Here is a 12465-nt window from a genome sequence, read left to right as displayed (position 1 = left end):
ACATCATAGCTGATTAGCTTGGTTCAGTGCTTATTCTGTAACAAAGACTTTAATTCATTAATTAAAATTAATTAATGGAAAAATTACTTCCGAAACCAGCAGTGCTGGTTAATAAAAACAGTAATATTGTGAAATGTTATTACAATTTAAAATCACTGTTGCCTATTTGAATACATTATAAAATGTAATATATTCCTTTGATGGCAATTTTCAGAAGCCAATTACTCCAGTCTTCAGTGTCACATGATCCTTCAGAAATCATTCTAACATGCTGATTTGGTGCTCAAGAAACATTTCTTTGCTGCTAAATATTATTGTGGAAAATGTTTCTGAAGGATCATGTCACAATGAAAACTACAGTAATGGCTGTTGAAAATTCTGCTTTGCAATCACAGGAATAAATTACATTTAAAAATATATTACACTAGAAAACAGACATTTTAAATTATAATAATATTTCACAGGGTTACTGCTTTACTGTATTTTTAATCAAATACATGCAGCCTTTTAAAAAACATAAAAAAAAAAAAACTCAATTATTGCAAACTTTTGACCAGTAGTGTATGTGAACACAGAGTCAATGTGCAAAGAGAGAAAAGAGAGATGTGTAGAAAGAGAAAAAGATAAGGTCGCTGTGTGTGTAGTAACTTAATCTTACCTCTTGTCTCTAGAGATGAAGTTAATACATTTCACATTAACCTCTGATAAAACTCATTACCCTGGGTCGGCTCAAACATCAGGTTAGATGTAGTGCCAGTTTGTCTTAGAGATCATTGAGGAAAACAGTACTCACCCTGACAGGACTCCTAATACCAGATTCAACACAAAGAAGGAGCCAATTATTATTAGAGGAATGAAGTAGAGCCAATTCCATGTAGGGCCTAAGGCATCGTTGGTCTGTGCAAACACAAAACAGGAAGTGTGCAGTTCTTAAGCTTCAAAACAAAAAAAGTAATACTTTGAATTTGCAGTATTATAATGCCTAGATTTCCTAGATTGAAAAGCTCTGAAAACCATAAACCCTGCCCTTGTAATGGTGACGTTTCAGCGGGGCTCTGCTCTGCCATGCAAAGGGTGTGATCACTGCGTGGGAAGGTGGCATCATTGCCCAGCTGAGCTGAGAGGGTGTTCCCCACATCCCGATGCAGTTGCAACAGCTCAGTTATGAGTGTGAAAAAAGTCTAACTGTGGCAGCATGACTCGCATCAACATGTATGACACCACATGACTGATTAAAAACAACGTGGACTTGGATAAACCTGCTTGATCTATTAGTAGAATGTATTTTTGTATGTCAGAGCTGATAGCATTGTGGACAGCGCTCTGACACATAGTGTGGTTGCACTTCCGATCCCGATTTGTGTTACTTTCCGATCCCATCCTCCTATCTCTCCACAATGCTTCCTGTCACGTCTTTACTGTCCTATGCAATAACCTAATCAAATAAATAAATGAGTATTATTAAGTAATATCTGTGCTTTGTTTTTAATGTAGAATGGATTATGAAAAAATAAACAGTACTTTAAAAAGCAAGATTCCCAGACAACTTGACCAACGAATTTTCAGATTAATTTTCCAGACATTCAAAAGTACAGGATCATGATTTTTAAAATTAATTTTATTGTAATTAGACTCACAACGCATAATTTTTACAAGGTGAAACATTTTCTACTGAATCCCCCATATCTACTGAATTTGAGGGTGCTGAATTTGTATGGGCGGTTTGGACGACGACACACATGCATTATATAATTGCATTGCATATAAAGCGTGCTGGTCAACTAGTCTAAAATTAAGAAAAAAAAAATATATATATATATATATAAAAGATAAAAACATAGGAACATTGTGTACAATTAAGATATGCAAATTAATTTATTTTCCCATATCCAAATATGATACTAAATACCACATGGAAAAGGGCTTCTATTTGTGACGTGCTGTCTTTGCATTTGAACATTGCACATTTTAAGCAGGACACGTCTTAGCTGAATAAATCTTAGCCAATACAAACATATTTATAGAAAACAGTTGACAATGAATAGACAGGAGTCCAATAATAGCATAACGAATCACTTATTCTAAAAATAATATAAAGTATAAGTTCCGAATCCGACATAATGAGGGCTGTGTTTACAGTAAAATGTCCGTCATTTAACGGATTTTAAAAGCAGGGATGGATAATACAAAATGCTTTTTGACAAAAAAAATCAAGCAAGAACAAAATTTAAACTTAGCCCGTCAATTTTCATTTTACAATGATCTTCTCTCTCTGTGCGCGCGTCCGTGTTTGTGAGAGAGCTCGCGCAACACTGATACAACGGTACTTTTTAATCCATAAGTAACTAACGCGCTAGTTTTCATACAAAATAAATATGTAACATAATTAACACAATAACGTAACGCATACGTTTCTCAACACTGAGAATGAATGGATAAATAAACGCCTGTTTCTCCAGACTCGCGCTTATCAGTAGGCTAATACACAAATCACAGCACTTTCATAATCACTAAGCCATATAGCGATTTCAAGATTTATAGTTCAGCATTACTTGAGCATTTTATTATTTGCATGACTGAATGATGTCTTCCTCTTTTCTGAGTGACCATGAATAACTTAACGGAGTATTTTAAGATAATCCATGCGATCTGTGTGATCATCGAATCCATAAGATTAAGTTAACTCAACAATCAACTTTCCACATCGACCCCAGGCCGTTTACCTTCAGGAGTCAGAAGTGCCATTCTTTACTGTCCTCGCTTATGACATCAGTCAGACGGCGGCCGCGGGAGTGGAAGGGGGATCGAGCGGGAATCTTTATTGGTGTCGATTTTCAGTCTCTTTTTAATGATAGGCCTTACCCATCTGTCAATCATCCCCGCTTGCTATTTGGGGAATGAACCCAGCGCTATGATTGGTCGAACTCTTCTTCTTTTGCTGTAGCTTGATTTGAGGACAGCGCGTGCACAGAGGCGTCACCAGGTTTTCAAAGTACGCTGGTACGATTTGTCACTCTAAACTACGCAATTTGCGTAGTTTAGAGTGACAAATCGAACCAGCGTACTTTGAAATCAAAATGCGTATCCGCTACGCAAAATGCGTACAGGTTGGCAGGTCTGAGGCAGGCATATGCAAATGTATTTGCCTGTGTGACGTCACAAATCCCACAGTATCCAAACGAGACATTTTTGGTGCTTGATTAAATAAATGCGTTGTTTATAATGAGGAGGGCGTTTTAAGCTATGAAACTTGCAGGATTTTTTAATGGTACCTCTAATGTCAATAGATCAAGGCAAATTCGATTTCTCATGTCATGACCCCTTTAATAAACATAATTTAATCTCAAACTAAATGCATGATTGTTTTAAAGTCTGAGGAAGTCCTCCTCCAGAAGTCCATGCTCAGAAACCAGCACTATTAAAGTGAAAATCAGATCTGGCTCAGCATATAAATGACAGTGGTTTGATCAAAGTCAACCACCTAAGCTCATTCCACCAAAAGCTCCAGTGTTAGGACTGTCTAACGCCTCTCATTTTCCAGAGCTTGGAGCAATTTGGAGATAAAACCACTTTGACAAACTCTTCCAAACATGACTTATGGAAAGAGAGGTGTTATTGTGCCTGAATAGGCTTGTAAGAAGATCAGAAATCAGGGAAAAGCTACACAGTATTGCATACTGTGTGTAAGACCTGTGTACAAGTATGATAGGTCACAGCTGCAAGGGTGGAGTTTTCTTTTGCCATTTATTTATTATTTTGGGGGAGAAGAGAAGGAATGGGATTAGGACACAAAGCAAATGTTATCTGCCTGCATGAGCACCAAGGATCAACGTCTCCCAGTACAAACGCTAATCACAAAGCCATGGTACCAACAAAAACATTTCTTTATATTTCTTCAGAAAGACAAGGCCATTTTTTGCCAAAAACCTCAAACAATGCGAATTGTTGCGTATGTAAAACAAGTCATTAAACCGCATAAAATGTGAAATACAAAGATTTCAAACACATTTGCTAATGACCCTGTTTAATCTAAAATCAAAATGTGTTTCAATTAAACAAGATCTTTAACAGTGAAGTAATGCTTAAACATTGCATTACATTAAAGGAGAACTCGGCAACTCTAGCGAACTCTAGTCACTTCTTCGCTGATTTTCCCTTTTGTTGTCGCATGTTTCCCCCACGAGCTCCCCCTACAGCTGTGGTGGGGCGTATATTTCACAACACAGTCGTAAAAAACTCACTTGCGGTGGCCTCCTCCCCTTCTCTACCGCTGCTCATGTGCGTTTGTTTTGATCGGAGCAAGCCAACTGTATCGCGTGGAGCTATGTCTATCGAGGTGGGTAATCTGGTAATACATCATACATGCGTGTGTGTTTATGTCGAATTGCCGTAAAGCGATTTGTGTTTCGCGCTCGTTCTCGTTCTCGCTTTCGCTTCTCACGAGACTTCCAATTTCTATCTTGCCGGGACGGTAGTGAACAAGTTGCAAGGTTGGTTTTCCGCCTGGGAACGCTGGGGGGAGCGGGGAAAGTCACCAATATCACCAGAACAGGTTGTTTAACCATCCAAATGATTTCTAGACAGTTTTATTAAGTTAAAAAAGCTACCAAGTTCTCCTTTAAGATTATACTTTTATTAAATTGGATTATAATACAGAAACAGAACTGCTATAAGATCAGCTGAGGCAGAAACTCACATTATAGAGTATGGTTGTCCACCCTTCCATGGTAATGCACTGGAAGACAGTGAGTATGGAAAATAAGATGTTATCAAACTGAGTGATGCCATCATTGGGTCCGGGCCAGTTGTTATTGCAGGTATAATTTTCAGAACATTTCTTGAACCCACATTGCTCAGATTCAGATAAGACTAGAGGAAATAAGAGAGACACATTTATTTTCTTCATGTATTGAATATTAAATGTATAGTGATTGAGTTTTTAATTTTGTTTAATGTATCTATGTCAAATGTTTGTTTAATTTTGATTAATGTATCTGTGTAATTTGTCTGTTTGCTTTCCTGTTGGCTATCATGCAGCAAATAGGGGAGGCCCACAGAAAGAGGATGCGTTTACTTCATGTATGGGAGGAGGAGCCAAGACTCTAATTTCCAGGTCTGTATGGACCCATTTTTTCATGCAAATGATAATAATGTTATTCTTGTCAATTTTAATCTTATATTTTGTTATTTAATAATATACATGTGTATTATTCATTTCTTTTTAGAAGAATGAGTTATTTGTGACCCTAAAATATGCTATATGGTTAGATTAACAAGTTTCAGAGAAATTAAATTTTTTAATACATTTTTTTCCCACTGAAATTTTTGTGAAAGTCTGTTTCCAATGTTCTTTCTTTTTTAGTATTCTAAAGATTTACAATAGATCCCAACATCTGACATACATATAAATTAAAAGATGTATATCTGGTCTGTGCATGTTCTTACTTGTGTTTGTCAGTGTGTGATCCTCTTTACTTTTAATGCCTGGTACACATTGCCTGTGGAGTTTTCCACTGTAGAACTCTAGTCCAATAATGGCAAACATGAGAATGGCAAAAAACAGCAGCAGACCGATCTGTAGCAGTGGCACCATTGCCTTCATTATGGATTTCAGAACTATTTGCAGACCTAAAAAACATAAAAATATATATCAGTCACACATAAACATTAGTATTAATAAATAATTATGAAAATTTCAACCTAGGCTCATGCCCATAGCAACATTTTTACAAAATGATATTGCGCTTCTTGCATGTTTCGCGACACCTACAGTAAACCTAACCAATAGTGTTAACAAAGGCAAACATGAGATAACAACACATTTGGTGAAGCAACTATGCCATTTTTGCTGCTTCTACAAGTCTTTGAGCTCTTTTATCATGATTAGTGTCCCATGGGACTCGTCCCTGTGTGCTCCCCATCAGAAGTGCACAGCTGTAGCAGGTGAGCTACCGAGCAAGCTCAGTATATCAGAAAAGCCACATGTATGGAGCTGGCTATGTGATGTAAATGTCAAAAATGTATTACTTTACAAATCATGTACTATGGTAAAAGTGTTTTGAGGTTATTATCAGTGGCTGCTCGTGAGAGGAAGCAAGGGAGGCACAGCAAAATCCATAGCTGAAGACTTTTGCCTCCATTGCTAAAAAATGTGGCCAAACACCATAGAGTATTTCACTTTCAGCGGTTAGAGTGTTGAGAAAAAATACATTGCAGAGGATGCTACCCTCCCTTGGTATATCAACAAATCATTGTAGAGATGTAAATTATGTGATAGGCTATTAGTCTGAACTGCTACCACTGATAATGTGCCAAAAGATGCCAATAAAACAGCTTGTGAACAATATGTCATGTAATGTTACATTCCGTGACCATAAACTTGTTAGTCAGCAAGAAAAAATAACTCTAGAGGAGCATTTTGATAAATATATGCACCATATTACATATTCATTATAATTTTTACTGTTCTTCAATATTTAATGTATGTTTGAAGAAACATCATTTAAATGTGTATTGAATGAATTGGAGTAGAAACATGATGTAATTATAAAGTTAGTATTATAACTTTATTATTATAAAAAATACATTGAGTGCAATTTAAGTGTTTGTATAAAAATCTGTTAATTTTAACATTCAATATTATAGTAATTTAGACTTTTACTGCCTCTAGTGTTCATTTCAGCTGGAAACTGCAGAGAATTGTAAGTATTGGAGTTTTGCAGAAATGTAGGTAGAGGAACGCTTTTCCAATGAGCCGGTTAGAAAATGTACTATCCATTTCTTTAATGTGAAAATGACTACACAGTGTCCTAACCCGCTGTGATGTGACAGGTTACAGATGCTTGGAGTGGGATTTTGGACTGAAGAGATTTCACTTTGCAGCTACCCAGATAAAAAGACATATTGCAACAAACAAAATGCCTTGATGCATATAACTTTTTGCGGTTGGATTTATGTCTTCTTGTTTTATCGCTTTGAACCTGATTAGGACGCAGTGTAATACTTCTCTCAAACAAAATAACACAGTGTGATTAAGAACTTCATATAGATTCGTAAACATACTAGGAATGCCAGAAACCAGTTTAAGGGGCCGCAATACCCTCACAGCCCTCAGCGTTCGCAGGTCTAATGAAATATTCATGTGGGCTCCTGCTGTGGCCAGAATCCTGTTAACAAAATAAAAACAAACATAGGTTAGGCGAGGAAACGAAACAACAGTTTTGCAGGATATATAAATATTTCACAAATATGTTAATGATGATGTTGGGTAAACTACACAATCTCCATCAATAGTGACATGGTAATCGCCGCTATAGTGATGATTCATAGTGATACTGTAGATACAGGGGAGTAATTAGAGCAACGGTGCTCAATGCATGTGGTCCTTAATGAGGTAATCCCTCTCGATGAATGACAGCCAGCACACTTTCTAATAAGGGTCACTTCTGATTCACAGCTTTCTTCTAAATGCAGGTGATATTCATCAGGCATGAACAATGAGTCATCTCTGTCTTTCGTTCCACTCGTTTATTTCACGTATAGACCTTGACAAGAGCGCAGACATCTTTAGAATTTCGTGTTTGAACTTCTGTTAACAAACCGTCTAGCTGGTGAGGTGGATTTACTTATTGTTAACCAAAGTTATCATGTCAAATAAGAACAATAGAGGACCACGGTCCGGTTCTGTTCTGTGGTAAAAAATGTACTGCGATACAAAATAACTGTAGCCCCATTTTACCGTTTCTATAGTTTAAAGTGAGCAGCACGTCAAAACAACGGAGCTGAGCACAACACTCAGGGTTGTTTTCGGGAATGATCATTTGGTAATCTGATATTTTTATCTAGAGCCAAACGAGCTTCAAGCCCTTTCCACTCTGTGCACGTTGCTTCTCTTCCCTGCTAAAGATGTAAAGCAATACGAGAGCAACAGATGACATAGATATTTTAACAACAGTAGCAAAAAACATGGCGAGCAGCCAATAAATAATAATTCATTCTTTTGCTAAAACAATTCAGAAAATGAGAATGCTGCAATTATAGTCATTTTAATCTGCCATACAGTTTATGACTCTGACCATTCAAACCAAGTTTGTGACAAAACGATTTTTTTTTTATCTACAGTATATTTAGCATTAGGCCTATTAAAGGTACAATATGCAAGAATTTTGCATTAACCCTCAGAGGTCGGAGATCACGCCGGCGTGATCTGCTCGCTTTTTTCCTTATGAGTTGAATTGAGACCCAAAATACTCTTTTGACTTTGATTTTACAAAACAAGTTTCATACATCAATCGATTCTGTTAAATGTGTATTATTTTTGTGTATACTCACAATAAAAACAAAGTGTTGTGCTTTTTGCCAAATAAAGAAAAATAAACGTGATGCGAGTTCTGCCTTCTATCTGCCAGTGTCGTCCATTCTGAAACGCGTCCGAAAATGAACAATAACTCAGCGAATACTCAGTCAAACAGGCAAACAGACATACAGGCATGAAGCTTGAATTCTCTTCTCTTAAATGAAGTAATTTATATAAAAAACAAATATTCTCATGTTGTGAAATCTGTATTAAAAGAGAGCGATTCCAGTCGACCTCATTAGAGCTAATTCAAATGTAATGTGACTCCGCCTACGGAGAGCGCGCACTATTCAAACGCAAATGAATGAGGCAATCCAAGCAAACCTGTGAACGCCCACATATCAGTTTATTCAGATCATTACTTTAACACCGTCTCAGCAGCGCTGTGAGCAATAACAATAATGAAAAAAGTACCTCAGAAGTGCGGGTATATCGAGGAGCGAACTGAGGAATACTGTAAGTTTTTTTTTCTTCTCACGTGAATCGGGTTTCTGTTTTTGATGAATGAACGGCAGAGATGCGCGCTGTTTACCACAGCTCGCAAAAAGACAGTTTAAATTTAAATCGCGTGTGTGAATGAATGAGGATGTTTTAGCAAACTGTATTACTATGAGTAAAAATCGACTGAAATATGTTGAAATAAAATGTAGGCTATTTGTACGTATTTGTACTTAGCAATACGTATTAAACTACAATTTTATATGCCCTAATATTTCATAAAAACAACGTTACAGTCAGGCGAAATATGAAAGACAACATTTTGTTGACTAGATTTGAGTACAGTTTTTACTGTAGAATATACTGCCACATAAGCTTTTGATGAAAAAAGTAGCCTACCTCAGAAGTGCGGGTATATCGAGGAGCGAGCTGAGGAATACTGTAAGTTTTTTTTTCTTCTCACGTGAATCGGGTTTTTTGTTTTTGATGAATGAACGGCAGAGATGCGCGCTGTTTACCACAGCTCGCAAAAAGACAGTTTAAATTTAAATCGCGTGTGTGAATGAATGATGATGTTTTAGCAAACTGTATTACTATAGCCTACTGAGATGAGTAAAAATCGACTGAAATATGTTGAAATAAAATGTAGGCTATTTGTATAAGCAATACGTATTAAACTGCAAATTAACATTTATATGCCCTAATATTTCATAAAAACAACGTTACAGTCAGGCGAAATATGAAAGACAACATTTTGTTGAATAGATTTGAGTACAGTTTTTACTGTAGAATATACTGAATATATATATCAAATAAGCTTTTGTTTAGCAATTTTTATATATATATATAGCCTATAAAATAAAGTCATCAACTAAGATGTTAGCTGTTCCAATTTTGGCTATATTCAAACTAATGAATACATAGATAGGCCTAAAATGTAGGCCTATAATCTTTTTTTTTTTTTTACAAAGAAAGAGTACACTTGAAATATTGTTGAAATTTTAATTATTGTTGTAATTGTAACCTTTTTAATAAAATAGCAAAACATATTTACAAGATAGATGTAAGCAAAATCTTAAATGGTCAATATAAGTCTTCTAATTTTTTGTCCTTGCATTGTGGCTCAGTCAGTCAGAGTCACACCTGAATGAATGGCTAATTATGCAGAGTCATTATGCATAATGGGTGGGACATTTTGTATTCCAAGGTGTAAACCACTCCTCGTTCACGCCCACTCGCATAATGGCTTTCCAAGCAAAACCTGTTTTACATCAATTTAAATCAATGTATTGTTTTATCTGAACGATAAAGCAAGACTATTTTCACATAATTTTGAAGCCAGAACTCGAAGGAAGAACATCCATTTCTCAAAAGTCTTATTCATGCATATTTATTATGAGTTTTGAGGTCTTCTTTCAGCAACTTTCATTTTTAATTTTTTTAATAACCACGCATAAGCATTATTCTCTTAAAAATAAAAAAATATACATGCATGGTGATCACATATTTTGGTAGCCCTGTTTGTGCTATATAGAGTGAATTTACACCTTTGCCATTAACATGTTTATAAATAACTGAAAAAAGCACAAATGTCAGAGCATGTCAGAACACCTCCAGTGCCCAGAAAACACCTCAGACTCCAGAGGGTTAAAATATCCCATAATCTCAAGGCCAGTGTTGTATATTTTGTTAAGTTGATTACTTATAATATCCCAAATGTTTCCAACTATTTTTAAATCGTGAGAAAATTGCGATTTTAACCAAGGAAACGTGGTGTTAGAGCAGGGGGGAGCAGGGAGTCGCCAGTCAATTGCGTCACATCCGCGTTACCCTCGGTTTCCGCTCGTACTGCGTGGAGTCCTGGACAAATGCGGAAGTTGTAGTTGTAGCGTCTATCAAGCAACACACGTTAGCTTGTTTCTTGCAGTCGTTATGGAACACAATTATTCTTTACCGATTGCAGCTGGTTCTGTCGACAAAGCATGCTTAATTTGATATTTTCCAAATGTAGCATTCTGTAATAGTTATGTTTATGTAAGGGAAGTATTATTGCTTTAGATTTGTGTTTAGTTCATTGACATTGTTTATCACGTCTGGTGTTTATGGCCATGTAAATAAATAAAGCATGTGTTATACATAAAGATTAATCAGTATTTTGGCAAATGATGTGGGTATGTTCGAATGTACTTTTACAACAATTGTTTAGAACACGTAAAACTGCGCCGCGTTATCACAACAATGAATTCGACATACAGTAACATGATAACCAATGTAGTATTAAACCTTACTTTTCTTGCGGTTAATTAATTTTAATGAAATAAAAGTGTGATGAGGTTTAAGAGTCAGGAAGGAAGAAGACAGGGGTCGGCGTGACTGGGACTTAATTAAAATAAAGCAAAACAAACAAAAGTCGTGCACAACGCGCATTCACCGTGGCAACCGCGACGGCACAAAACAGTTCAAAAATGAGAGCTCGGATCCACCGGTTTTCTTTCTCTGCGTCCAATTTTCTCTTCAGTCTCTCTCTCGTTCCAGCGCGGCTTATAAGCGGTCTCTCCACGCGGATCACAGCAATAAGACAGGTGTTCGTCATTTGCACTTGAACTACTTGCGTCCCACGCTCGTCTCTTCTCTCTCCCATTACAGACCGCGCTGAACCACGCCCCCCTCGCCACAAAAAGCATGTCATTATAAAAATAGAACTTAGCCTCATCCATGAACATGATTTTTCGATTCCCATCTGACTGATTTACATCCACGGTGGAGTTTAAAACGACAGTTCCCATCATTCCACGCTCCTTCACATCGTCATCAAGCTACGCCGTTGTTGTTGTTTGGAATGTAGCGCCCTCTCGTGGCAAAAAATTCTTGCATATTGTAGCTTTAATCAGCATGTTAAGAGCATTTCATAATAAAGAGTTATAATTGGGAAAAAATATATATTTGTAGATAGCAAGGAATACCATTAAAACTTTGAAATTGTTAGTTAACTTTGTTTTCTACATATGAGATCATTTTTATGATTATGTATGTTTGTTTATTTTTAGTAAATACTTATTTTAAGCAAAACAAAAAAATGATCCAGACTTCAAGAGGAAAACCCTGAACCCCCATTCAGTATATTTTAGCAGTCTCATGGCCTTCTGTCATACATAGGTATCTAAATGTAAAAATAATAGCCTAATAAAATATCTGATCTTACCATTTAATATTCATATCCAATTGGGCTCAAATGATGAAATATAAAAAAATATATATATTAAATTTATTTAAATTCTCAGATGCCACTGCTTTGGCTCTCGGGACCCAACATTTTTACCTATGAAATCTATTTAGGATTTATAAAAAAAAAAAAATCACTTTTACGAAGTATTACTGCTGCCCACAGTGCACAGATGGAAATAAAACTATTCCAAATATATATATATATATATATATATATATTATATACTGTATATAGGCTAACTATTTTTAAAAAATGATTGTCCGGACCTCCGCTGGGAAGGAAATCGAGAGACCAGACCTCTTGGATCTTTGATTGAATACCCCTGGTCTATGGTATGTCCTCATTTACACAGCCAAGTAAATGTGTGTGTGTTTGCACTTTGCAGGGGGCCACAATAAGTGATAGCACTGAATGGGTGAGTGTGGAAGGGGCAGGATACAACATA

The 12465-nt window shown here is 36.3% G+C and overlaps 1 protein-coding gene across 1 annotated transcript in view; it reads right to left on the bottom strand.

The window, feature by feature from the left end:
* The window catches only part of cacna1ea (calcium channel, voltage-dependent, R type, alpha 1E subunit a), a gene marked incomplete at both ends in the record, with an annotated part of 153942 nt that overhangs the window by 46289 nt on the left and 95188 nt on the right, over positions 1 to 12465 (bottom strand). The window contains 4 exons of the mRNA XM_081348753.1: positions 794 to 897; positions 4697 to 4869; positions 5446 to 5628; positions 7063 to 7166. Of these exons, the coding sequence (XP_081204879.1) occupies positions 794 to 897; positions 4697 to 4869; positions 5446 to 5628; positions 7063 to 7166 (564 nt within the window). The remainder of the gene's footprint in view (positions 1 to 793; positions 898 to 4696; positions 4870 to 5445; positions 5629 to 7062; positions 7167 to 12465) is intronic.

Source organism: Scardinius erythrophthalmus (assembly GCF_964197995.2).
Source record: "Scardinius erythrophthalmus genome assembly, chromosome: 20".
Classification (NCBI taxonomy): domain Eukaryota; kingdom Metazoa; phylum Chordata; class Actinopteri; order Cypriniformes; family Leuciscidae; genus Scardinius; species Scardinius erythrophthalmus.
Note: the sequence above shows the minus strand (reverse complement) of the source record. Positions and strands in the feature narration are given on the sequence as shown.